Source organism: Pipistrellus hanaki, assembly GCF_964339955.1.
Source record: "Pipistrellus hanaki genome assembly, chromosome: 1".
In the NCBI taxonomy this organism is placed as follows: Eukaryota; Metazoa; Chordata; class Mammalia; order Chiroptera; family Vespertilionidae; genus Pipistrellus; species Pipistrellus hanaki.
The window spans coordinates 82,603,327-82,628,796 of NC_140503.1; the positions used below are offsets into that span (position 1 = coordinate 82,603,327).

At 36.3% G+C, this 25,470-nt stretch overlaps 1 protein-coding gene across 2 annotated transcripts in view; it reads right to left on the reverse strand.

The window, feature by feature from the left end:
* Positions 1-396: 396 nt before the first annotated feature.
* BAZ1A (bromodomain adjacent to zinc finger domain 1A) overlaps positions 397-25,470 on the reverse strand; it is a 75,053-nt gene continuing 49,979 nt past the window's right edge. For both annotated transcript variants that reach the window (XM_084874448.1, XM_084874449.1), the window contains 13 exons: positions 24,832-24,997; positions 24,424-24,537; positions 17,259-17,383; positions 15,516-16,112; positions 12,949-13,112; positions 12,067-12,221; positions 10,553-10,701; positions 8,319-8,566; positions 8,002-8,228; positions 5,667-6,130; positions 4,113-4,255; positions 1,721-1,808; positions 397-1,290 (listed from right to left, as the gene is read on the reverse strand). In XM_084874448.1, coding sequence (XP_084730574.1) covers positions 1,094-1,290; positions 1,721-1,808; positions 4,113-4,255; positions 5,667-6,130; positions 8,002-8,228; positions 8,319-8,566; positions 10,553-10,701; positions 12,067-12,221; positions 12,949-13,112; positions 15,516-16,112; positions 17,259-17,383; positions 24,424-24,537; positions 24,832-24,997 — 2,837 coding nt within the window. In that variant the 3' untranslated portion in view covers positions 397-1,093. The remainder of the gene's footprint in view (positions 1,291-1,720; positions 1,809-4,112; positions 4,256-5,666; positions 6,131-8,001; positions 8,229-8,318; positions 8,567-10,552; positions 10,702-12,066; positions 12,222-12,948; positions 13,113-15,515; positions 16,113-17,258; positions 17,384-24,423; positions 24,538-24,831; positions 24,998-25,470) is intronic.

The window sequence follows — 25,470 nt, forward strand, 5'->3', positions numbered from 1 at the left end:
CCAGAATTGAACCATGACCTTCTAATTCATAGGTCGATGCTCAACCACTGAACCACACCAGCCCAGCCAGAGGGGTATATCTTAACTAAGTGGGCACATCCCAAACGTACTTTCCTCCTTTTAATGACAATCCCTGCCATAGAATGTTCACCGTTACTGATCGGAGGTACCTTACTCCTAAAGGGCTTGGGTAGAAAAACCGCTGTTCTAAGATTCAGGTACAATAAAACATTGGCTCCTATGGTCTGTATGTATCATGTATAGAAGTCCAACTCTGATTTTTAAAAATTCCAGAAATTCAGAATATTTGAAAAAATGTATCACTTTATTTGTACACTTAAAAAGTTGTACACAGAAATTTATTCTGTAAAACTGGAAGAACTGTCAGGGAAAAGGAAGGGTGTTACCTTTTATTGAATGCTCATTAATGAAGTTAACAGAAAAAACACAAAAACAATAAAATGTTTAAAAAATTAAAGAACATTTTCCAGGTACAAATTTTATAAATACAAAACAAATTCACAAATTAACTCTGAATGCTAAATAAATATCTAGTTAATAAACTCAGACTTAATACCTCTAGTCAGCACTGGTCCAGCACTTCAAGGATATAAAATTAGATTCATTCATGTGTAGTGTTGAAAGAATGTGCTCATTAAAAATTTTTAGACATATACACTTTTTCCCCCCTGTGCTATAAATAGAAGATTTATCTGTATAGATAAATCTCTCTTAATACCACATGTCTAAGAAAAGTCATCAATGACAAAATAAATCACAGGTAAAAAATATTTTCCAAGATATTGGGACACATGAATGATCTCAAAATGTACAAAAACCTCTGTAAACCAGTACTGTATCCAATACATCTGTCAAACTTATCAGATACTGAACAAAACTGTAGCAAAGGAAATCTTTCCTACATTCTCCTGAGTGCTTAATATTAAAATTGAGAATATAGTGCAGGCCACACTTCAAAGTGGTCAATCAGTTGTTATTGCTTTATACATATACGTCTGCTTTGTAGCATGATTTAATATTCTATTTCACGAACAATTTGTTTTCCTCATATATATCCTTTAGAAGGACGAAGTTAGATTCGTGACTTTTTTGTAGCTGGTGGAGTGCTAACTCGATCCACATTCCCAGGTGAGACGTGAAGTCCAAGTTTCTGAGCCTGAATATGGAAGAATGCTTGAAGCCTCGTTCCAGCTTTTGCTTCACTTGTGTTACGAGGGTTGTACTCAAAGCAGTTTGAAAACATTAACTCAATATCATCAATAAACTCAGCTGGAAAGAAAAACACAAATGAGATTAGAACGAAGGTTTATTAACGTCTAAGCCTTTTATTTGTGTCATATCTAGAAATGTCATTAAGAAACAGAAGCTCACCTTTTTCTTTAGAAATTGAAAATAAGGTAGCAGAATGGAAGCTTAAAACTCTTTAACTACAAATACTTTAAAACTGTTTTATTGAAACTATGCAACAGGCATAACTGCATAGTTTTAGTAAATAACTTCTGTTAAGAATCAGAATCTATAAAATATCTTTAACTCACTTAAACCTCATCCATCTTTCATTTCCATATACATGGATAAGCATTTGAGAGATCTCTTGGGATGCCATCTACACAATTACATTAATATATCATAACGGTAAAAAGAAAAATAGCCTCTACCTCTTTAAACAAAAATATAGAGAAATAAATAAATTACTTACATGCTAATTTATATTCACATTTGTTCACCTTTTCACGAATTATATTTAAGGCAATGGGTTTTTTGATGATGTCATAATAATCTGGAACCTGTAAGATAATTCAATTATTATCTCTCCTATAAAAAGTTTATCAGAAATAAGTGGTCAAATATATGAAGGTTTTACACGGAAAAGCATCTGCATTAACCGCTGAATTCTATTATTTCTTTAAAACCATATAATACATTTCAGTCATTTAATGCTGTAGGAGCCTATTTAATACTATAAAAAGCTAATTTATTATGAAAAATTATAGTTTTATGTGCTTTCTGTCTCTACATACTTAACATATATGCACCTATAAAAATTTCTTTAGTCTGGCCAGTGTGGGTCAGTGGTTGAGCATTAACCCATAAAACAGGAGGTACCCAGTTCCATTCTCAGTCAGAGCACATGCTCAAGTTTGGGCTTGATTCCCTGCAGGAGGCAGGTGATTGATGTTTCTCTCTATTTGATGTTTCGCTCTCTCTATTCCACTCCATTCCTCTCTAAAATATCAATAAAAACATATAAAATATTTAATTAGTATTACTGCATTTGTAATAAACAAAAATATGTATGCAACAAAACTTAATTCAGCACAAGAACTACTCAGGAAAAATGAGTTAAGAGTCAAAATGAGTGCTGGCTAATATGGCCCAGTTGGTTGGGTGTTGTCCCAGGTGCCAAAAGGTTGCCAGTTGAATTCCCAGTCAGGGCACATGCCTGAGTTGTAGGCTCGATCGCCAGCAGAGGGCAAATAGGAGGTAGCCAATCAATGTTTCCCTCTCACATTGACGTTTCTCTTTCTCTCCCTTCTTCTCTCTAAAAATCAATTTTAAAATAACTTAAAAAAAAGAGTCAAACTGAGATTAAATTTTATGAGATGCTATTCATTGTTAATACTTTACATTCTTTAAAAAAAAAATCTATGTAAATATTGTTTATTACTGAGCCAAGTAGTATTCTTGATGTCAGATATGTTATTCTTCACTTCTGTCTGGTTCTGGTTAATGGTCTCTATTTCCTTTTATATGTTGCTATACTTCTCACTGAGTTCCTTGTAATTTGCATTAAGCTCCTTAAGCACCTATTATATATAAACATTACTTTGAACTCTATGTCTAATAGGTTGCTTGCTTCCATTTCATTTATTTCTCTAGAAAAAATTCATTCTTTTCTTTCATTTGGGGGTTGTTTCCTTGTCTCCCCATTTTAGCTGTCTCTGTGTGTTTGCTTCTATGTGTTAGATAGAGCTGTTATGCCTCCCGGTCTGTGTGGGACGGCCGTATGTAGAAAGTGTTGAGGGGCCCAGTGGTGCAGTCTGTGTACGCCTGAGCTGGAGGCTCTAGGACTTCCCCTGTGTACATTATTTGGGCTCTCCTATTGTAATTGGGACTTGATGGCTGAGGTTCCATTTGTGGGAGGACTCCCCTCTAACTCGCTGCCAGTGAGGTTCAACCCCTACCTGGTTTTGCCAGCTATTATATAGGTGCTGACAGAACAGAATTAAGACATAAGAGGAACAAACCAAAAACACCACAAAAATTAAGCTACTCAATGCAACAACAGGAAAGACTATGAAGGAAAAAGAAGAGAAATCAAAGCAAGGAAAAAATAAAAAGAATACTGAAAGACAGGTGACCAAAGACTCAGAGGGGATACTAAAAAAAAGGGAGAAGAAAATGAAAAAATGACTACATGGAAGGAGGAAGCTAAAAAAAACTAGTAAAAAAGGAAAAAATAAAATAAATGAAATGATAATGGTGATTTTAAAATGAAGTAATAATGGGTTTATTAAGATATAGATGAAAAAAAGTATGATGGAAATAAAATGAGAAAAAAGAAAAATAAAATAAAGTAAGAAAAATTAATAATAGTAATGAGAATAGACTGAAGCCAAAATCGGTTTGGCTCAGTGGATAGAGCATCGGCCTGAGGACTGAAGGGTCCCAGGTTTGATTCCGGTCAAGGGCATGTACCTTGGTTGCAGGTACATCCCCAGTGGGGGTGGGGGGTGCTGGAGGCAGCTGATTGATGTTTCTCTCTCATCGATGTTTCTAACTCCCTATTCCTCTCCTTCCTCTCTGTAAAAAATCACCCAATGAATGCATAAATATATGGAACAAAAAATGATGTTTTTCTCTCTCTCAAAATCAATAAATAAAAATACCGAAAAAAGAAATCAGTCACAGAGTTAGAAAAGACTGAGGAGACTATGCTAACTCCATTTTTTTAAAATATAGAGACCAACGTTTCAAGTGTTCAAAAAAAAAAAAAATGCAGTGATTAAAAGGTGTTTGGACTATCTCAAAACTATCATGTAGATTAAATAATGTACAGGAATACATTTTATAAAGTCTAAAAATATTACCTGGATTTTAGAAACGAGTTTCAAAAAAGGCCAGCTGTCATCATGCCGTACCAATTCTACAACAAGTTGTTCAAAAGCAGACAATTCATGAACTCCTCCCTGTCTGCCTGAACTTCTTCGATTCAGTGTCACAGGAGATGATTCTAAATAAATAAATAATTTTAGGTAATGACAAAGCAAAATATTTGATCACTACAAGCTAAACAGGGCCTATAAATACAAACTAAATTTAAACAAACAAAATGACATTTTACACTGAGATGGTCAACTAACTTACATTTTGAGATATAAAAATCTGGACCTTTTTGATCTTAAAAACTTCAAATTGAACTAAAAATTCAGTGGGAACAGATTGAAAAATGAGTGTAATACAAAAGAAAATTCTAAAACACAAAGTTTGTGGATTTTTTACTGTTCTATTAAAAATATGTTTTCAACTACAATAAAATAACAGTAAGCAATTCTACAGTATTTCATAAAACATATCAATTGGAAAGTTGCCTCTTCAGATCTGGAAATTAGGCCTCTTTAAATCTTAATTTTATATGGAGAAATTTTTTAAAGCAAGATGCTTTCTCATAAAATCTAAGTATATACCTAAATTGAAATCTAAAGTATATGAATTAGTAGAAAAGGTTAGTAGTACAGTCCACATATGAATTCAGGTGTTTAAATTCTCTACTTAAATGTAAATCCACACATTCCCTCTTTATTTGTCCTTAGAAACAGGACAGTGATTTCACAAATCAATAACAATACAAATTTTTTCAGCGGTGTTTCTGAATAAAAATAGTTCAGGTTTACTAGTTTGAAGTTCAGATTCAGGGAAAGGCAAAACAGATAAAGGGATAAAAAAGTTAAATTAGATTTTGGTGCAAAGTTACCTGATACTTCCTCCCTCCCCCCAAAACCTGACAACAAGTAGACTAATTATAACCCATTTTTCACCAATAAATTCTTTACTCCCGTCACTGTTCCAATAATGCAATACAACCTGTCTACACAATTCTTCAAAGGATAATAGCATTTTTTGTTTCACTTCATTTTTTTGAAAATAAAGTTTTATTACCACTGACATTAAATAGATAATTATATGGATAAAGATTACTATAAACAACAATTATTAGAATTAGACAGATTGTGATCACTCTAATAATATTACTGCCCCAATTAGATAGGAAGCTTAACAACCTAATGTAGCTTGTTTAGATCATAATGAGTATGTGTGTTTTGAGGAGGGAAAGGTGGAAGAGAATGAAACGTGTCATAACGTGGTATCTTGAGATTGTTCCAATATTGGCCAAGTATCTCCATTAGCAAATTTCTCACAACTACCCTGCCATGCTAGGAGAAATACTGGGAATACAGTTCACTTTTATGCTCCAAATAGCTGCCCCTTCAATGAATATTATGCCTCAGGGAAGGCTGCTTCCTAAAAACTTTGTATATCTTAGCGACAGCCTTTAAAAAATTATCCAAAGTATCCCAACACTTAATCTTCCCAAATATCCAATTTTCTTAGGTAAGAATAGTTTAAATTAGACTTCTTCATACCTGCAGATTGTCTTTTCCTGCCTCTTCTCTTGGATTCACTATCTTGGAGAGAAAGTTTTGAAGCAACATTTAGAGATCTTGACTGTCCACTTGACTTTGTGGCAATGACTCTGAAGTTAGGCAAGTTAGGGCTGTTTTCTGGTGTATTAGCACTTGTCCTGCCTCTGCGTTTTCTACGAGGACTAAGTAGTTCCACAAATACATCCGCTTGCAATGGACCAGGACTCTGGCGAGTAGAACGACTGGCAATTCTTAAAGATTTAGTTACTGTAGGAGGAGCAGACTTTATCTTCCTTAGGCTTCTACTAGGAGTTTTAGAAGAAACAGATGTTTTGGGTGTACTCTGCTGACTTCTTGAAGTATATCTTCTAGGATCTTGTTGGCCACGACTTGAAAAAGAAGAGTTAAGTTTCCCTCTTGTTTTAACTGACAATCTAACTTGTGGTCTTCCTCGTTTTGGTGGGCTGTAAATAGTTAGAAAACGCGATTATTATATAGAGCAATAGGAATGTACGGTTACTTCTATTCCCCTGTCCTAGTATTCAGCCAATGAGTTCTAATATTACTTTTCTTATTAATGAGACTTACCCTATGCTCAATTTAACAAATTTTTATGGAAATCTAAAATGTGCTTTCATATATTTCTTTGTAATGCAGAGAATATTATTTTCTTAGTGATTTCAGGATATCATTATGAAAATCAAATTCTAAATTGTGATAAACTATAATAAAATCTACAGGAGGACCAATAAATAGACTTAATCATGTTGATTAAAGAGTGATGAGCTAATCTTAAAATGCAAATCTTTTGTCTCCATATTATCACTTTTCATTACCACAGTTTCGGTCAATAGCTGCCATTAAAGTAAGCCTTAAACCAGTTGTTCCTGAATACCAATCAAGCATCTCTTTGCCATCCTCTGATTCTACTGGAAAATATAAAACTAGATTCAAACTTTTAATTGCCTTTAAGTTGTAGACAAGGATGAAATAACTCCACTAAGCCTCCATTTATCCATCTTCCCAAACACCCAGACTTCCAGTTTAGCTAAAATATTTCCAAGAAGTTTCCAAATTCTTTATCATCTTTATGCTTAACACAATACTACCCTTATAAGGGAATATGGCTCCTGCTAGTTGGAGCTATTTAAAAAATAATTTGTGCCTGGCCAGTGTGGCTCAGTAGATGAGCATCGACCTATGAATTAGGAGGTCATGGTTTGACTCTTGGTCAGGGCACATGCCTGGGCTGCCTGCTTGAGCCTCAGTGGGGGGCATGCAAGAGGATCAACAATCGTCTCTCATCATTGATGTTTCTGTCTCTCTCTCCTTCTCCCTTCCTCTCTGAAATTAATAAAAATACAATACCCCCCCCCCCCCAAACAAAACAAAACAAAACAAAACAAAACAATAAACTACTTGTTCCCTGGCTGGTATGCTCCCTTGGCTGGAGCATCATCCTGTACACCAGTAAGTGGTGGATTCAGTTCTTGGTCGAGCACATACCCAGGTTGCAGATTTGATCCCCTGTGGGAGTGCATGCAGGAAGCAATCGATCAATGTGTTTCTCTCACATGAATGTTTCTCTCTCTCTTTCCTTTTCTCTCTAAAAAAATTAATAAAATCTTAAACAACTTGTCTGAACCTGATGGGGTAGTTCTCTCAATTTAATCTCCTTGGACGGTGGCCTTTCTGTACTTTGTTAGTTCTAGGTTTCTGATTCCACATGAATGGGGTTCAAATATTAAAAAGGGAGCAAGGTTTTAGGGACAAATAAGGAGAGGCTGCCATAGCTGGCAGAGTGGGAATAGCCTGGCCCTAAACCCACTGACCAGGTGTGGGTGGCATAGTGTGCACGCTGCAGAACACTTGGTTTGTGGTAGTGTTTCTGTGTGCTGACATGGTAGGAGTATAAATAAATATAATGTGCTTCTGGCATCTCTTTCTCAGTCTCATTCTCTCTGTAGACTGCCAAGATCAACCAAAATTTGGGTATAGAGGCATTGGGATGCTGCATCTATCTTCATCTTACAAATATCCTCTGGACTGTTTGTTTGCTACTTTAAACATAAAATTAAGTAAAATCAACCTTGAGGTGATTGCATTCCTGTCCAAACTTGAATTCATACTTGATTTTATGATCTGGCCAAGTTCACAAAGCTACTATACTCCCTTGAGAAAAATCTGTTTATAATACATAAAGCAAGGGGAATGTCAAACTACTATATTACTTTACATACTAGTTTTTAAAAAAATGATGGACCCCAACCTCTCCATGTATACTTGAGTAAAGAGACTCATGAACCCTCCATTTTTATTGCATGTTAGGACTCACCTGATTTCTTCCTCTTCTTGGGAGTCATCTTCATCTTGTTCTATCTCATACTCTTCCTCCTCACTTTGACTCTCTTCATAGTCATCATCAACTTCATCATCTCCACCTTCCATACTGTCTTCCATCTCTTCTTCACTTTCCAAGGATGGCCTCTGCCTAGAGGAGAGTCTTCGAGAACGCTGCTTTGGCCGACACTCTGGACAAAACCAATCTCCCTCGGGCACAGTCTGAAAAGCCACATAATGTGCATTAACCATCTGTCAAGCAAAACCTCAATGTTTCAATTATAATCCGAGAATTAGAAAAAGAAAAAATACCTTGAGCTTTGGTCGAACACAGTAAGTATGATGGCCCCGGTCGCAGCCATCACAAAGTACCATGTTTTCAGCATCCCCTTTCTTCCGGCAGATCTTACAGCGAGCGTTCAGTATGGACTTGGACCATATCACACTCCGATCCAAGGTGGAGAGGTGGAGAAAGACTTGGGAGAGACTAGCAGAAGACAGAAGCGACTCTCGCCAGCGGTCCAGGACTGTTTTGTAAGAACGCCCACTGTCACTGGCATCTTAAATGAAAATGGAAAGTGATTAAAATTTCTAGGCAAATCTTAGAAATTTCCCAAGAACTATTTTCTTGGTAGTTTAAACAAGATAAATGTTACAGTTCTTGTAATACCTAACAAAAATACCATGCTAATATATTAAAAACAAAAACCTCAGTTAAAGAAAATACTTGTTGAATTACATCTTGTTTATGTTATGTCTGTACATCAAATGGTTGGGGATTTCAACAGTTAAAAAATAACTTCAGCAATGTGTTCTCATCTTTGTAGCAGATCTTGATCTAAGTTAGCCAGGCCTATGTGGCTTAGCAGTTGAGTGTTGATTATGAGGGGCATGCCAGAGGCAGCCAATCAATGATTCTCTCTCATCTCTGATGTTTCTGTCTCTCCATCATCCTTCCTCTCTAAAGTCAATAAAAATGTATTAAAAAAAAAATTAAAAAAAACCTGGCTAGATATGGTTAAGAGTCAGCTACTATTTATTTAACTCAAGGATGTTACTTCCTCATTTCCAGATAAAAGACTGATCTGTTAAATATCCGGCATACATGAAGTTTCTTTTGAGATGATAAAAATGTTCTAAAAATAGATAGCAATGGATGGCTGTACAATTGTGAATATACTAAAAATCACTGAACTGTACTTAAAAGAATCTTTTAAAAAACATATGTGCATTGATTTCAGAGAGGAAGGGAGAGGGAGAGACAGAAACATCAGTGATGAGAGAGAATTATTGACCAGCTGCAAAGAGATAGCCAATCAATGATTCTCATCATTGATGTTTCTATTTCTCTCCCTCTCCCTTCCTCTCTGAAATCAATACAAATATATTTAAAAAAATCTATCTCGATATGTAAGTTAATTCAACATTTCAGAGAGACCACAGGGAAGTAGAGTATGACAGAAAATTGATTTGAAACTTGAAACACATTTTCCTAAAGATATAATGATTTGTTCCTTAATTACGAGTCCCTGAAAGCATATTAATTTCATAAATTGCTGACACATGATCCAGATAGTATTATTTCTATGATCCTAATAATAAATTATAGAACATTTCCTTATCTATGTACTATTTAACACTTGGTATTTCTTTTTTTTAAGAAAAAAAATTTTTTTTATTGACTTTAGAGAGGAAGGGAGAGGGAGAGAGAGATAGAAACATCAATGATGAGAAAGAATCTTTGATTGGCTTCTCCTGCATGCCCCCAACTTGAGATTGAGACCACAACCTGCTGTATGTGCCATGACGGGGAATCAAACCGTGACCTCTGGTTCATGGTTCGAGTGATGCTCAACTTAGGCACACTGACCGGACAACATTTGGTAATCCTGATCTAGCACTTCTTATATAGTGTTCAGGTTAGTGATCCACATTATTAAACTGTACCCTTAATGGTGGAAATTTAAATAGCTTCTTTGTAGTTCTGTTTTTAAAAAATAACAAAAAACTTATGTATAATCTTTGATTCTTCAGTCTGGCTAATCATAGGTTGTGATAATCTTACTTCTGATTAATATTTCACAAAAGAAGATATTGACAGAAATAGTTAAAAAGACATTTATTAAATGCTAACTAAAATAAAAATTTAAAAATAGTATTTAAGAATTATTTTAAAAATAAATCTCACCTGAAAGAATTCATGTGTTAAAATGAAAATACAATCTCAAATTTTCCAAACCAATTAACTTCATTATGTTTGCCAATGAAGTTTTATTAATTAAGAAGCAATTCCAAAATACTTTAAAAGATAACTAATATTTTGAATTAAAAACAGATACTGCCGAAGCCGGTTTGGCTCAGTGGTAGAACGTCAGTCTGCGGACTGAAGGGTCCCGGGTTCGATTCCGGTCAAGGGCATGTACCGTGGTTGCGGACACATCTCCGGTAGGGGGTGTGCAAGAGGCAGCTGTTCGATGTTTCTAGCTCTCTATCTCTCTCCCTTCCTCTCTGTAAAATATCAATAAAATATATTAAAACATACTTACCAAGTGGAGCTTTGAGAAAACGCCGTTCAATGCCCTGCTCTATTTGAAAGAGTGCCATCGCCAGATAATGAACCACGTTGCTCACTGATTGCGGTGTACTGGCATTCGTTGAGACAGTACTTGGAGTTTCTGTTTTTATGCCCAAAAGTCTACAATTAAAACAATGAAGAGTTTATGGTACTTAAAAACACTATTAGGTGAAACTTGAATACACTCATTCATCCAAATGCTTGCTTACACCTTTGTAAGAAAGTTTCCTCAATCTCAAGGAACTCTTAATAAAATAGTAGGAAAGGGAGATATATACATGAATCAAGAGCAAAATGATGTATCGTTCGTTATTGAAGGTCAGAGGGCAAATATTTGGCGGAGGGGCGATGACGAGACAAGGCAAAGGGAAAAGGCTTCAAAGAGGTGACACTGTGTTGGCCTTAAAGGATAAGTATCGCAGGCAGCTTATCTCTATTTCTCTTGCTTCAACTTTTCCTGGGTAGGACTATAATGCTGTCTCCTAACTAAAGATTAGACTCCAATCTTACTCCCTTTGCAATAAATCTCCATGCTGCAGTTAAAATGGTCATTTAAAAGGACAAACCCATTCACTCAAAGCCTTTGGTTTACCCTCCCACTATCACATCTTCCCCATATTTAGGTCTGAGGTTTGGATTTACTTCTTCTAGCATTTTCTTTGCTGCTTTCCATGTTCTCCAAGACAAACAGCCCTCCTAGGAACTACATTTGCACTGGGTATTTACTTCACCCTGTTCCATAATTACTAGCTTATGTCTTTCTACTACTTTCTTCTACACAATCAACTCCTTAAAGAAGTCCAATAGAAAATAACTCCAAAAAAGTAAAAGTATCTACTTATTGATATAGAGGTACAGGTTCTGATTATTAGTTCAAATACTATTTAAGTTTAGCACAATTTACTATATTTTCCTTCAGAAAAAAAAAAGGAAATGTAGAATTACTTTTTGAAATTAATAAAAACATTTAAGTTTAGATTTTTAAAAACTTAAATAAATTATCTTTTAAAAAAATAAACAAACTTTAATGTGGGAATTTTTAGGGACCTTTTATTTTATTTATTTATCTAAAAATATATAGTTATATTGACTTCAGAGAGGAAGGAAGTGGGAGAGAGAAACAACAATGATGAGAGAATCATTGATTGGCTGCCTCCTGCACACCCCCTACTGGGGATTGAAATCAGCAACCTAGGCATGTGCCCTGACCAGGAATTAAACCTGGTTCATAGATTGACACTCAATCACTGAGCCACTCTGGCTGAGCTAAATTATTATCTTAGGTTGTCTTTTGGTTGCATCAGTACAAAGTAGAATAACAAGTGCCTGAGGTTTAAGTAAAATAATTTCAGTGGTTATAAGTTTAGAGTCCTCACAATAAGGTTTTAAAACAATTTTTTTGAAGAAAAAGAAATATTTACATTAGAAAAAAGCATAAGAGTGGCAAGGAAAAGTGATGGTTACTTTAAAAAATTCTTTTTGTACCTGTCTTTTACTATGATCTTTGCTTGTTCATCAATTTCCATGTCTTCAACATTTTCATTCACAGTTTTAATTATCCCATTTTCCTTGTTTTCTTCAATTAACAGCTCATACCGTCCATTTTCTAATGCTGATCTCCAGATGTGTCGATCTGTAACCTGTAACAAAACTCAAATTGTTAACCCTGAAAACTGGCATATGTTGTTCCTAAGGAGTATGAGTTTTAATGTACATATGAAAAACTCATGAATGTTCTAGAACAGATTGTGAACAGATTGTGAATCAAAAAGGGATCTAAAAATAAGATTACTAAGTGGTCAAATGAAATTCATATCATTCACAGATGGAAGCTTTAGTACCTTACTCTCTATATAGGAAAATCATAAACAATTCTAAGATTGGTCACCTGACAGTAGCAAAAAAGTGACAGATGATAGCAAAGCAATGAACAGAACACACATATCAAACATGAATTACTTACAGATTTTAAAAAGGTAACAAAGAAACCAATAAACAAACCAGACTCAGCAGAGCAGGCAGGAGCTGGTCAAGGAAGAAGAAAATATCCTTACACATTTCAACATCTTGGATAAAAATACCATATAATAGATATTTTAAAAATACTAAAAATTAATGTTAAAAAGGTCAGTTATGGCCATTAATTTCAGTGTAATAAAGCTGACAGTCATATAGCATAATTAAGAAAGATTTATATCCACACATAAATATTTTGATATAGGGGAATAATAGACTTAGTTTTTATTAAAAAAAAAATATATCACTCTGGTATTCAAAATACACATGGGTTGCCTATAGCAAAGAAATGAACAAATATGACCAAAATTCTGGTAATTTGACAAATTAAAAGTGGGAACAGGTACAAACCTTTATTGCTCCTAATGTTCCTTGGTAGATTCTGTCTTCAATATCCAAAAGAAAATCTCTCAGCCTCAATTCAAGCTGCTTCTCTGCAGACATCTGAGATGGATCATATGCATTGGAAGTTCTTCCCCGAGTATACGTAGGTTTGCTATCAATTTGAGGTTTGTCTGAAATAGTTATCCAATACTTTATTATGATTTACTTATTAAAAAATATAATCACCCCAATGTAACTGTTATGATCATGAGATAATGGATATCAAAACCCTTAGTAAATTCTCAAGGGCAATAAAAAAGAGGGGGAGAAAATGTTTGCATATTGTATATATGCAAAGGAACTTAAATCTAGGATATACATAAAAAACTCATAATAAAGACAATCTAATTAAAAAGGGTCAAATGATCTGAATAGACTTTTCTTTAAGGAGGATATATAAATGGCCATTGAGACCATGATAATAATTACTCATTACTCATTCAGGAAGTGAATGTCGAAAATAAAATGAAGTATCACTTCACTGTAGGATGGCTAGAATAAAAAAGTGAGATAATAACAAGTGTTGGCAAAGATGCGGAAAAATCTTAACCCTCATACTCTGTTGGCAGAAATACAAAATGGTGTTGCCACTTTGGGAAACAGTTTGGTACTTCCTCAAATGATTAAACAGAATTACCATATGGCCCACTAATTTCACTCTGGGCTATATGAGAAATAAAAACATATCTTAACACAAAAACTTGTATGCAAATGTTTATACTAGCATTATTTAAACTAGCCAAAAGATGGAAACAATAGAAATGTACAACTAACATATGGATTAAAAAAAAAAAAAAAAAAAGTGGTATACAATGGAACATTATTTGCCCATAAAAAGGAATGAAATGCTATTACATGCTATTACTTAGATGAATCTTGAATACATTATGCTAAGTGAAAGAAGTCAGCCACAAAAGACCATGTTACATAATGCCATTCATATAAAATGTTTAGACAAAATAAATTAGTGGTTCTTAGGACTATTGGGTGGGGAGTAGTAGCTAAAGTGTATGGTGTTTCTTTATAAGGTGATGAAATGTTTCAAAATTAACCATGTGGCCAAAGCTGGTTTGGCTCAGTGGTAGAGCGTTGGTCTGTGGACTGAAAGGTCCCAGGTTTGATTCGGGGGAAGGGCATGTACCTTGGTTGCCGGCACATCCCCGGTAGGGGGTGTGCAAGAGGCAGCTGGTCGATGTTTCTCTCTCATCGACGTTTCTATCTCTCTATCTCTCTCCCTTCCTCTCTGTAAAAATTCAATGAAATATATTAAAAAAAAAAAATTAACCATGTGATGATGGTTGTGCATGTCAGTGAATATACTATACCAGTGTTTCCCAACCTTCTCTCATGATGAGAATCACCTGGTGGAGTTGTTAAAACACAGATTCCTGAATCCCAACTAAGAAGTGCTAAACTAGAATTTTTGGGAACATATAGGTAAAATTGTATACTTAACTAGTGCTCTAACACAGATGTTATATACAGAGCACTAAGTTAGGTATGCAATTTTACCTATATGTTCCCAAAAATTCTAGTTTAGCACTTCTTAGTTGGGATTCAGGAATCTGTGTTTTAACAACTCCACCAGGTGATTCTCATCATGAGAGAAGGTTGGGAAACACTGTACTATACAACCACTGAAGTGAATATTTTTAATGGGTGAATGATGTACGAATTAAATATAATAAAGCTGTTAATAAAGAATTGTGAGCCACAGTTTTTAATCTTGAAGAGAATTAAAGTAGTGATGGTCACTCTGGCTGGTTTTGCTCAGTGGTTATGTGTTGGCTGTGGACCAAAGGGTCAAGGGTTCCCAGTCAAGGACACATACTTCGGTTTTGTGTTTACTCCTCACCCCTGGTCTTGGTGTATGCAGGAGGCAACCAATCAATGGGTCTATGTTTCTCTCTCTCTACTTCTATTCCCTTTTACCCTGCCTGAAAATCAATGGGAAAAATATCCTCAGGTGAGGATTAAAGAAATAAAATAAACTAGTGATGGTAATATGCCCCCAAATTTAAGAGTAAACTACCTAGAGAATCTCATTTAGAAATATAAAAAATTATACCTAGCCCTGGCCAGGTGGCTCGGCTGACTGGAGCATGCTGTAGGTTTGATTCTCGGTCAGGCACATACCCAGGTTTTAGGTTCAATCCTCAGTTGGAGACATGCACACACAGGAGGCGGCCGATCAATGTTCTCTCTCTCCACTGTCTCTCTTCCTCCTTCCCTGCCTCCCTCTCCCTCTTCCTCTTTCCCCAGTTTTACATATCCTTGGGTGAGGATTAAAAGCAAAACAAAACAAAACCAAAAACTTATATCTAAAAATATTTTACTGCTATTACAAATGAAACCCAGTGGAATCTAGAGAACCTTGTTTCCCTAACTCATAAACACTTTCAAAATGATAGCATGGTCCAAATGAAAGATAAGGTGTTTTAATATAGCTCTAATAATTTGCAAAATGTTTAATCCTGAATCAGAGTTTTATGAGGAGAGAAAAATAAAGGCAATAGTTTTCACTGAAAATTTACCTGAAAAATGGAATTTCTCTTCAGAAAAACGGGCTAGCTGTGCACATATTCTGCTTTTCTCTTGTAACAAAGTTTCTTTTAAGGCACTTTCTCTATGTCCTCTAGAATTAAGAGCTTCGATAAGCTGGTCTAGCTGTTCACAAGAACTATAAAAGCACCACCGATTTGGCTTATGCACTGGTTTTGGCAGTTGCACAGAATCATCACATAAATCTTGGTCAATGTTGGAGGTAGATTCAGACATCAAAGACTCTCCAGTTTTTGCGGATCCCTGAGCATTTTGAAACTGTACATTATTCTGAAACGATGAAGGTCTAGGCAACAGCATGTCTTCAGTGAGACCAGAATAATCCTCTTCAATAAACAATCCAGGAATAGAAGGGAAAATCCAATACCGCCTATACATTCGGTCACGTCCCAAGGGAAAGATATTGGTGCATGCTATGGCACTTTGGATTTTTTCTAAGAGCTCTTTCTCTTTTTGTTGGTGTTCCTGTTTTAAAGCTTCTTCCTCATTAGCAGTAAGAGACTCTCTTGTTAAACAGTTGATCTTTTCTTGCCTTGTAAATTCTTTAAATCCATTTTGTCCTCTTTTCCCTAGAATTGAAGTAACATTTGATCACCAACATATTTTCAACTTTCATTAGAAAAATAAGATATAAGGTACTGTGTGCTATGGACTGAAATATATGCCCCAAAACTCATAGGTTGCAATTCTAAATCCCTATGCTACTGCTTCTGGAAATAGGTTCTTTAAGGTGAAATGAAGTCCTAAGGGTGGGATTATAGGAAGAGGAAGAGAGACCAGGGCATTCTCATTCTTCATTTCTACTTCTAACTTCTTAAATAAATGAATACCTCAATTTGCCTTTGTTGATTCCTAATATGCATTAAAGCTATAAATGTTCATCAAAGTAGAGGAGGAACTACATCAAACAAATGTTAACATGCAGCATTGATTAGTTTAAAATATTTTCTAGTTCCCCTTATGGTTTCTCCTTTGATACACTGCTTGGAAATATGTTTTAAAACACTCATCATATGAGGTTTTTGTTTTGAATTTCTAAATCAATTGGACTGCAATCAGAAAATATAACCTCCATGATATAGGACATTTTCTGTAATAATAATCATTTAGAAAATAATGCAGAAAAAAATAGCATCCAAATTATAGGCACAGAATAAACTTAAGGGTTAAGTTGTCAAATGAAGATGGTTAAAGACCCTCCGAAGTAATTTGTATCCATAACTTTCAAAAACGTATTTCCTTTGATCCAGGAGTTTATGCAATTATTTTAAGGCAGCAGAGATTTCCATTCTCAGAAATATGACACCAATTACAAGCATTATTGATCTTTGTATCTCTATTAACTAAGAGGCATTCAATGAATGTTGAATGGGTACATTATAGAAAAATCATTTAACAAAAAAAAATCAACAAAACTCACCGACTAACCAAAAGTAGAAGTTATGAGAAACTGACCTATTAAAGAGATAGGTATATTGTCTTTTTTCCCTAAAGTATAAATGACATATAAATAAAGACCTAATCATAAATATACTAATGTAACTTCATAACTATTTTCCAACAAAATGGTTACAGCTATGAGTTGGGCACTTAACACACACACCTTGGAATCACAAATGGAAGTAATCTAATACATAAGTCAGAACAGCTGAGTTAACAAAGTGCCTTATCAATTAAAAACAAGTAAGCATATCCATAAGAAATTTCTGTATTACCCCTTCGGCTTCTTTTATGGGATCCTGGGTCATCTTCATCTTCAGTGACTGTATCTTGATCTAGTTCCTTTTGCTCTATTTCTTTGCTGTCAGTGCTAGTATCAAAATCTTCTCTTTCTTCCTCCCTTCAGGATAAAAACAAAGTTTATATTCATTAGTGAATATATAATTCCATTCATAAACTACTTATTGCCTGCCTACAAAGTGTGCTTATGAAGTAGTAGACAAGAGGACACAGAGTTTATAGACTTGTAAAGAAAACATAAACCATTGTTAAAATATGTAGTAAGTACTAAAAAAGGTGCTGTGGAAGCATTTAAAGGAGAACCAGATCTAGTCTCAGGGATCAAGAAAGGTTTGCTTGAAGAAATGACATTTAAACTGAAAGACTAAAATAAACAACTAACAAAAAAACCAGAAAGACTACAGAGACTGAGGAGGAGGGAGCTGGTAGGGAAATAAAATATCCATTTCTAGTAGAGATGATAATATATGCAAAGGCTGAAGGGAACAGGAAAGAGCATATAATTTTAAGAATGTAAAACAACAAAAAGAGAAAAAAAGAATGTAAAACAAAAAGAAATTATACAAGGTATGGGTAAGAAAAAGGCAGGATTAGATCATACTAGATTTTGTAGGCATTATTCAAAAGTCAATGGTAAAAAAGAGAGAAAAAGCACTGGTGAAAAGGTAGAAGAGTTCAGTAAAGGGAAATGATATGACTAGAAAAGCACTTTGGTTGCTACATGGAAAATTACCTGGCAGAATAGAAGAGGGGAGACCAGGAAAGTGGCCACTATAATAGTCTAGGTAGTTGGCTGGGAGGTGGTGGTGGCTCAGAGTAGAAATAGATAGACAAATAGTGGAGGAGAAAGGTAGACAAAATTTCAGATATAAGTAGGCAGAATGAACACTTATATGGATGTTTGGTCTAATCATTCTATTGTTCAAATTAAAACTAAAATTGTATGAACTTTGAAATAAATTCCATTTATGTTCTATATGCAAAGCGAGGTTTATAAACTCAAATGTATTCAGAACCGAGAGATAATTTATGAGTGAGGCTAAATGAGTATAAAATATGAAGTTGTGGGGTCTATAACATGTTTATTTTCTTGAAAGACAAAAACCCATGATCATATCAATAGACGGGGAAAAAGCATTCAATAAAATCCAATACCCAATTTTTAAAAAAATATTTTATTTATTTTTTACAGAGAGGAAGAGAGAGGGACAGAGAGCTAGAAACGTCGATGAAAGAGAATCACCGGGGGGTGTGCAGGAGGCAGCTGGTTGATGTTTCTCTCTCATCGACGTTTCTAACTCTCTGTCCCTCTCAATTCCTCTCTGTGTAAAATAAAAATAAAAAATTCTTCTTAAAAAAAAAAAAAAAGAATGTTGCTATTCCCTGGCCAGTGGCTCAGTTGGTTAAGCACTGTCCCATGCACTGAGAGGTTGCTGGTGCGATTCCCAGTCAGGGCACTTATCCTGTGCCAGAGGCAACCAATCAATGTGTCTCTCTCACTACTGTGTTTCCCCGAAAATAAAATATCCTCCAAAAATAAGACCTACTTACAGGTTTCCTTCTGAGTGAAATATAAGGCATCCCCCTGAAAATAAGGCCCCCCTACGAGTCACAAGAAATTCACCAGGAAATTCAGAAATTGGATTGTTATGATGATGTTCCAGAAGATGATGACATGATTGTCATTGAATAAATGAGTAAATTCTTGATACCGTAGGATTCACAGTTTGGTTTGTGTTGACAACTACCATACTACCGTACTGTATACAGGTAATAAATTTCCTTTATTTTCATTTAACAATAAATGTGTACCGTATTCTTCTTCATGGAAAAATAAGACATCCCCTGAAAATAAGACCTTAGGCATCTCTGGGAGCAAAAATTAATATAAGACACTGTCTTACTTTCGGGGAAACAGGGTATCTCTCCCTCTATAAATGAGAGGGAGGGTGAGAGAGAGAAACATTGATGTGAGAGAGACACATAGAGTGGTTGACTCCTGAATATACACTGACTAGGGTTGGGATCAACATGCAAGCCAAGTACATGCTCTTGACGGGGAAGTGAATCCTGGTGCTCAGGCCAACACTAAACACTGAGCCATGCTGGCCAGGGCAAGAGTTCTGATTTTTCCACTTTCTCACCAGCACTTGTTACTGTCTCCCCTTTGGATTCGAGCCGTTCTAGTGAGCGGCGAGTACATAGCAGCGTGATTTTGATACACATCTCCCTACTGACTAATGATGCTGAGCATCTTTTCTTTGGCTTCTTATGTATTTTCTTTGGAGAAATGCCTATTCAAATCCTCTGTCAATTTTTTAATTGGGTTGTGTTTTTATTGTTGAGTTGTATGAGTACCTTTCTATTCTGGATATTAGATCACTATCAAATATATGATTTGCAAATATTTTTTTCCCCCATTTACTGGATTGTCTTTTTTTACTTTTTTTTTTTTTTTTTTAAATCCTCACCTGAGGATATGCTTTTCATTAATTCTGGGGGGAGGGAGGGAGGGAGGGAAAGTGGGAGAGGAAAAGAGGGAGGGGGGAAGAGGGAGAGGGAGAGGAAGAGGAAGAGAGAGAGAGGGAGAGAAGGGGGGAGAGAGGAAGAGAGAGAGGAAGAAACATCGATCTGGTCAGGGCCTTCTATTGATCCCCTGACCAGAGTTCGAACCCATAGTCTAGGTATGTGCCCTGACTGGGAAAATTAAACCCAAGAACCTTTGATGCTCTGGAAAACATTCTAACCAATTGAGCCATACCAGCCAGGGCTCTATTCACTTTATTGATTGTGTTCTTTAAGTATAAAAGTTTTTAATTTTTATGAAGTCCAATTATCTATTTTTTCTTAGGTTGCTTATGCTTAATGTGTCATATATATTAACTTTCTTAAGGCATCCAAATTCAATTGATGGACATATAAAATATAGCCATTTCATGCTTGTGACCTATGATCTTCAGGATTAATAAGTATTTTTTACATGTAAGTATAATCAAGTCAGTACTAATTTTGTAACACTGACATTTTTAAAACATCCCTTGCAGATTTTATAAATAAAAAATTAGTTCTGCTAAATTTGATTATGGTTTGGCATCTACAATATGGAAAAATTCCCACTTATCTTCATAGCCAATCTTCACCCCAAATATTTTATGCAATAAAACACTTAGGTAGTCACTAAATTACCTAAGGAGTTTTCATCCTTTCTCTACACATTGTATCAAAACCTCCAATCTCATCCTTAATCCTCAATAGGCTCAGAGAAATTCTGTGAAACATAGTGTACAACTGTGATGATGTTGGTGATGGAGTGGAGGACTTACTACTATTGCTAGAAATATATTACTGATTAAAAATAGCCTATTAAAAGTTTTCTGGGAAATTTTAATTAGTAATCTTATTTCTATGAGAAGACGAGAAATAAGCTTCAGATTCCCTGGAAATACTTTTTTTTGGTTAATTTTCACCTGAGGACATTTTTCCATTGATTCTTTTTTTAAAAATATATTTTATTGATTTTTTACAGACAGGAAGGGAGAGAGATAGAGAGCTAGAAACGTCGATGAGAGAGAATCATCGACCAGCCGCCTCTTGCACACCCCCTACTGGGGATGTACCCGCAACCAATGTACATGCCCCTGACCGGAATCGAACCTGGGACCTTTCAGTCCGCAGACCGACGCTCTACCGCTGAGCCAAACCGGTTTCGGCTCCATTGATTCTTTAGAGAGAGTGGAAGGGAGGGGAAGAGACAGAGAGAGAGAGAAACATTGATGTGTTTCATTGCCTCGACCAGGACTGAGGGGTGAGCCACCAGAGCCAGAGATAAAACCTGCAATGGAGGTATGTGCCCTTGACCAGAATCGAACCCCAGACCCTTCAGTCCATAGGCCAATGCTCAATCAACTGAGCTGAACTGACGAGGGCTCTGGAAGCACTTTTAAACACAACACATGGACTGATGCCATTTTGGTCTCAACCTTTTACTCACAGATGTAACAATATATAATATTTATAATTCTTAAAAAAACACACAAAAACACACACACACAAGACAAGACCAAGATGGCAGCATAGGTAAACGCCTGTGCTCACTGCCTCCCACAACCATATAAAAATTACACCTAAAATACAGAACCACCATCATCCAGACCCACCAGAAAGCTGGCTGAATGGAAGTCCTACAACTCGAGAGGTAAAGAAGAAAGCACACCAGGACTGACTGGGAGGAGGTGCAGAGGTGTGGATGAGCTGGTCTGGCACCAACGCGGTCAGCTTTTTCAGTTGGGAGGGACATGGTTTCTGAGGAGGCCAGAGGCTGCCCAGAGGAGCAAGGGATAGCAGCCTCATACCAGCCCTCCAGCCCAGGCTCCAGTGCTGGGAAGAGAAGTCCTCATAACTATGGCCGTAAAAACCAGTCTGGTTTGGGGTTCAGTGACAGGGGCTGCTGGAGACCTAGCTGTTCCTCTTAAAAGGCCATTACCACAGACTCAACCTACAAGGTTCTGCTTTCTCTGAGCTCCAGTATCAGGATGAGGCTCTGGGGGACACAGACACATACGAGGAGGAACTGGACTGCCTGCCATTGGGGCAGGAACTCTGGGTCGGCTTTCTCCCAGAAGGGGGTGCTCCCTGGGCTATTTCTGTCTGCTCTGCCCTGGTGATTCCCTGAGACCCTGCCCCACCTAATTTACAACCCCAACAAAGTGTGTGCAGTGGCTTTTGCATATGAATGGCCTGTCCTTGCTCAGGCTAAAATCTGTCAAACAAGCTGCAGCTGGGTCAGAAAGCCCCAAATCTCTCTCTCAAAAAAAAAAAAAAAAAAAAAAAAAATGCCCAAGACCCAGCACCAAAACCAGCCTGCCTTGTTCCACAGCTAGACCTCACCCGGGCACTTCCAAATCTGATAACAAAGAAGAGGAATCTGCAGATGTCTCTGTAGCTCCTGCTGGGTGGCCCCAGGCAGTGGCTGACTTTGCACCTCCTTGGAGACCAAGAGCCAGTGTTCCCAGTGGTCAGTGTGAAATCATACCAGATTATAATTCTTCACATCCAGAAGCGACACATTCAAGGGGCAGACTCAGTGAGCACCAAAACCCCACTGAAGCAAGTCCTGATCCACAGGTGTGTCTCCCGCACAGCAGTTCTCTGATTGCAGATACAACTGGTCCTCACAGCCAATTGGCCTGGAGGTCAATTCCTCCCAGTGACGCCAACAGCAATCAAGGCTCAATTACAACAAGACTGTGCTCATAGCCCATACAGGGATGCACCTAGAGTGCCCAGCTCAGATGACTGGGGAGGCTGAGGCACTGGGCCCTTAGGACACCTACTACACAAGGCCATGCTACCAACTTCAGAAGACATAGCAGCTCTAACCAATACACAGAAACAAACATAGGGGAGCAGCCATAATGTAGAGACAAAGAAGCATGTCATAAATGAAAGAAATGGAAGAAAGCAAAGTACTAGATATAGAGTTCAAAACCACACTTAAAAGGTTACTCAAGAATCTTCTGCAAACCTCCAGGGGACTTAGTGAGACCTTTTAAGAATCCCAGTGAGAATGCCAAAAAAATGGAAAAGGACTAGTAAGAAATTAAGCATACACTGACTGAAATAAAGAACAATTTACAGGGATTCAACAGTAGACTAGAGCAGTGTTTCCCAAACTTCTCTCATGATGAGAATCACCTGGTGGAGTTGTTAAAACACAGATTCCTGAATCCCAACTAAGAAGTGCTAAACTAGAATTTTTGAGAACATATAGGTAAAATTGCATACCTAACTTAGTGCTCTGTATATAATATCTGTGTTAGAGCACTAGTTAAGTATACAATTTTACCTATATGTTCCCAAAAATTCTAGTTTAGCACTTCTTAGTTGGGATTCAGGAATCTGTGTTTTAACAACTCCACCAGGTGATTCTCATCATGAGAGAAGTTTGGGAAACACTGGACTAGAGGATCCTGAGAATCAAATCAATGATTTGAAATATAAGGAAGCAAAAGACATCCAACCAGAAGAGCAAAAAGAAAAAAGATTCAAAAAATATGAAGACAGTGTAAGGATACTCTGGGACAACTTCAAGCATACCAACATCCACTTTATGGAGGTGCCAAAGGAAGAGAGAGAGCAAGATATTGAAAACCTATTTGAAGAAATAATGACAAAAAACTTCCCCTACCTGGTGCAAGAAATAGACTTACAAGTCCAGGAAGCACAGAGAACTTCAAACAAGAGGAACCCAAAGAGGACTACACCAAAACATATCATATTTAAAATGCCAAGGGTTAAAGACAAAGAGAGAATCTTAAAAGCAGCAAGAGAAAAATGGTTAGTTACCTGCAAGGGAGCATCCATACAACTGTCAGCTGATTTCTCAACAGAAACTATGCAGGTCACAAGGGAGGGGCAAGAAATATTCCAAGTGATGAATAGCAAGGACCTACAACCAAGATTACTCTACACAGCAAAATGATCATTTAGAGTTGAAGTTCAAATAAAGAACTTCACAGACAAGAAAAAGGTAAAGGAGTTCATCTAATGATGAACCAGTATTATATGAAATGTTGAAGGGTATCTTAAGGAGAGGAAGAAGAAAAGAGTAAAGATAAAAAGTATGAACAAAGTGGCAATAAATACATACCTATCAATAATTGAATCTAAAAATCAAAATAAACGAATAAGTAATATAATGAACAGAATAAACTGGTGAATAAAATAGAACCAGAGGCATGGAAATGGAACAGACTGACGACTCTCAGAGTAAGGGGTGGGGGCGGGAAGAGATTAAAAAAATATCTTATATGCATATATGCATTACCTTGGACTCAGACAATTAGGGTGTCGAAGGCCTAGGGTGGGGCGGGGACCAGGTGGAAGAGGGCGATGGGGAGAAAAAAGAGGGACATCTGAATAATCTCAACAATAAAGATAAAACAGACACACACAAAAGAAAACTACACAACACGTATACTTGAGGGCTCTCCATACTACATAACTTTCATAGGCTCATAAAACAATTATTTTATCTATAGAATACTAGTTTTCTAAAAATTCTGAAAGCATTTTATAGTTCAGGGTACTGATTTTTATTCTTTATGGAAAGCAAGATGAACAGTGTAATTCAAACCATACCTAATTGGCATATCCGCAGCTGAATTTCTTTGTTCATCATCCTTCAGTTTTTCTTGTTTCTCTTTCATTTTTTGTTCTTGCTCCTTAAGTTTTTCTGCCTTCCTTTTACGAATTCTAAAAGTAAAAAAAAAAATTAAAAATTATATATTTATATATATATATATATATATATATATATATATATAGTCTATCAGATGTTTTTAACTTTTAGCTTCTTGCCATTAGTCATTAAATTAGTCATCCAAACATTATCACAAAACCATAATGTAGCAATCCATTTATAACCTCTTATTGAAGCCAGAAAACATCAGTGGGAGCCAATGTCACATTACAGCCCAATGTGAAATACAGTTCTAGATGCAAAAAAATAAATAGCTTTCATTAGAACTGACAATAATTGTTTCTTACCTAGCAGCTGCTTCTTCCCGTTCTTTTCGGTGTTGTTCTGCTTTTAACTCCCGGAACTCCTGCTTGGCCTGTCGTAATATATCAACATAATCTTCAATAAAATCCCTAGTAGAAACTAGGGTTAGTAGTTTCCCACAGAGAGCATGAAGTATCTTCATTTTTTCTCCTGTAAAAAATAGGTAAATAACTTCTGAATTATCAATGACAAAAAAAAGGAATTATGTTTGAATAATTTTAATTTGTGGTTCAATGTGAAAATGTTTAAAAAGAATAGGGCAAAGTCTCTTAAGATCATACATGTAAATGGCAGGTTTTCAGAAAAAAGCAACATTGAGCCAAATTTAACAGTTATGTGCTATATAAGGCATTTCAAATACTAATGACTACCTTATATACTAGTGAAAAAGACATGAAATAATTTTTTTTTTAATTAATCCTCACCTGACCTGAGGATATTTTTTCCATTGCTTTTTTAGAGAAAGTGAAAGGGAGGGAGAGACACACATTGATTTATTGTCTCCCATACGGGGCCCTAGTCGGGGCTGGGGATTGAGACTGCAAACTGGAGGTATGTGACCTTGACCAGAATCAAATCCATTACCCCTGTGGGTAAACACTCTATCCACTGAACCAAACTGG